Raw genomic sequence first — 2,667 nt, 5'->3', positions numbered from 1 at the left:
GAATCTCGGAGGTTAGACTTCAAGATGCAGGAGTAATGACATGAAAATGTTCGCACTTTGTAGGCCTATAAATTGAGTATAGATGCATACATTTTTTTTCATATTTTAGTACCTGATCCAATTTAAATCCTAGTATCTTTGGTATAATTCCATGCTCCGTATAATCTTAAAATGTTACATACATACATATAGACAGACAGAGATATAACATATAGAGCAGACAGTAAAATAGTCACCTCTTATGATTCACATATTTGCGAACACGAAATAGATCGTGAAGACGGCTCTTAAACTGAGTACGTGTTACGGGTTTTGTACAACTTAAAGGTCGTAGGTGCTCAAGGTAACGTTCCATGATGACTTGGACAGCCAAAGGGAGGGAGAGGAGGAGGAGGAGGAGGAGGAGGAGGAGGAGGGGAGGGGGAGGGGGGGGGGGGGGGGGAGGGGGAGGAGGAGGAGGAGGGGAAGGGGGAGGGGGAGGAGGAGGAAGAGGAGAAGGAGGAGGAGGAGAAGAAGGAGGAGAAGAAGGAGAAGGAGAAGGAGAAGGAGAAGGAGAAGGAGAAGGAGAAGGAGAAGGAGAAGGAGAAGGAGAAGGAGAAGGAGAAGGAGAAGGAGAAGGAGAAGGAGAAGGAGAAGGAGAAGAAGGAGAAGGAGGAGAAGGAGGAGAAGAAGAAGAAGGAGGAGAAGAAGGAGAAGGAGGAGAAGGAGGAGAAGAAGAAGAAGGAGGAGAAGAAGGAGAAGGAGGAGAAGGAGCAGGAAACCCCGACAGGAACCCCCGACAGGAGCCCCCGACAGGAGCCCCCGACAGGAGCCCCCGACAGGAACCCCAGACAGGAACCCCCGACAGGAACCCCCGACAGGAACGTTCCCCTCGACAGGAGCCCTCGACAGGAGCCCCCGACAGAAGCTCCCGACAGGAACCCCAGACAGGAGACCCCGACAGGAGACCCCGACAGGAGACCCCCAACAGGAACCCCCGACAGGAGAGCTCGACAGGAGACCCCAACAGGAGACCCCGACAGGAGACCCCAACAGGAGAGCTCGACAGAGACTCCAAGGAGACCCTGCACCCAGTTACAACGTCCTCGCCATCGTCATTCGGTAATTTCTCGTACCCACAGCAATTTTCTTCTCAGGGACTGACAGCTCTGGCTTTCAAGTCCGAGACTTTGTTTTTCCCTTTCCTAACCCTACTCTTCCTGCTCTCATTCTTGCATCCCTGTTTTTTTTTAATCTCTCGTTGACATATGCTTATTCTTGCCCAACCTCTACCACCGTTTCGAATGCAGAATTCAACTTATTGTTCATGATGATGACTGTTTTCCACTCCCGAGACCCATGTCGCTTTTTCTCACCACATACTTCTGCTCTAACCTTTATTACCAAAGAAAATTTCCATGACCCTGAATTTCCCTTTCTTACAAGCACCATTGTCTCATTTTTTGTACATATGAGACTTGCAAAACGGTTCTTTTATCTTCCCAGACTGTTTATCTTCGAGTGACTTTGCACGCATGCTTAGAGGGACCATAATAGACGGTGTATGTAATGACACTATGCGCCCGTGTGTGTGTATGTACGTATATGTGTCTGCGCGATAGTGTGTGTATACGTATAGGCGTCAACGTGACCGTGTGCGCGTGTGTGTGTCGTCGACTTGAGTAACTCGGAGCATGAAAGAGCGAATTGCGTCACTGCCAATTATTCCCGTCCGAACCAGCGTCCCGGGTAGGCCCACACCGCAGTCGGTGCGTTGAAGTCTCCCTCTCCTTCTGCCTTCACTCCGCTCGTGTTTTCGAAGGAGTTCTGCTTCGTATGGACAATGTCTCCCTTGGAATAAACACGCAGGTCCCCGTGTAATGTTAGCGCAGCCCGTTATATCTGGCGCGGGGGAATCCCTCCGCTACAAGTGTGGAGAACGGAGGAGCTCTAACCTACTTAAAGACAGCAAGGCAGTAAATAAATGCCTGGATCGTCGCTTACCTTCCTTGCAGCTGACAGTCCACGCGTTCAGGAGATGCAGGCCGAGCACAATCCATCTGATATGGCCCATTTTGTGTGTACAGCCCTATGGCCTCCTCGGGCCGACTGTCTCAAAGTTAAAAAAAAAGTTAAACGGAACGGAACGCGGCGCTAGTTCTCACTACACCTGTCAGACGAACACTGAGCTCGGTCTGAACACGCTTGGCGGAGCTGGTGTTGCCACCCTCCGCCGCCGCCCTCGCCCCGCCCACCTCCTCGCTGCCTTTCTAATACATCCGAGCCATTCTTGTCCTAGAACTCGAGGCTCGAGGCTCTCCTCTTGGACGCATTGGGTATACGGGGATTTTTGAGATTTTGAGGGGAGTTTTGTTTTAAGAGGTCGAAAAAATAGGGAAAAAAACATGAAGTAGTAACTCTGTCCATAGTAAATGCATTGGTGTTGAATGCCATTGCAAGACCGCGAGTGTCATTCATCCTCCGTGCCATCGTCGCGTTTCCTGGATTTCACGATGAGGTGTTGTAAATTAACCTTCATTTACAAATGTCGTCTTATATACATACGCCTCCAGGGTGAGGATTTCGAAAGCGCATTTCACGATCTCTACGCCCGCCAACCCAAAGATTATTCCACGTTCCACTTTTTCCTTGCGGACCCGGGCCTCCTCAGGTAAAAATAAGTAGATA

At 50.1% G+C, this 2,667-nt stretch overlaps 1 protein-coding gene across 1 annotated transcript in view; it reads right to left on the bottom strand.

Moving 5' to 3' along the window:
- Positions 1-2,186, bottom strand: part of Duox (dual oxidase) — a 210,217-nt gene extending 208,031 nt beyond the window's left edge. The window contains exon 1 of the mRNA XM_070129643.1: positions 1,984-2,186. Coding sequence (XP_069985744.1) covers positions 1,984-2,053 — 70 coding nt within the window. The 5' untranslated portion in view covers positions 2,054-2,186. The remainder of the gene's footprint in view (positions 1-1,983) is intronic.
- Positions 2,187-2,667: the final 481 nt, after the last annotated feature.

Source organism: Penaeus vannamei, chromosome 14 (genome assembly GCF_042767895.1).
Source record: "Penaeus vannamei isolate JL-2024 chromosome 14, ASM4276789v1, whole genome shotgun sequence".
NCBI classification, from domain to species: Eukaryota; Metazoa; Arthropoda; class Malacostraca; order Decapoda; family Penaeidae; genus Penaeus; species Penaeus vannamei.
Note: the sequence above shows the minus strand (reverse complement) of the source record. Positions and strands in the feature narration are given on the sequence as shown.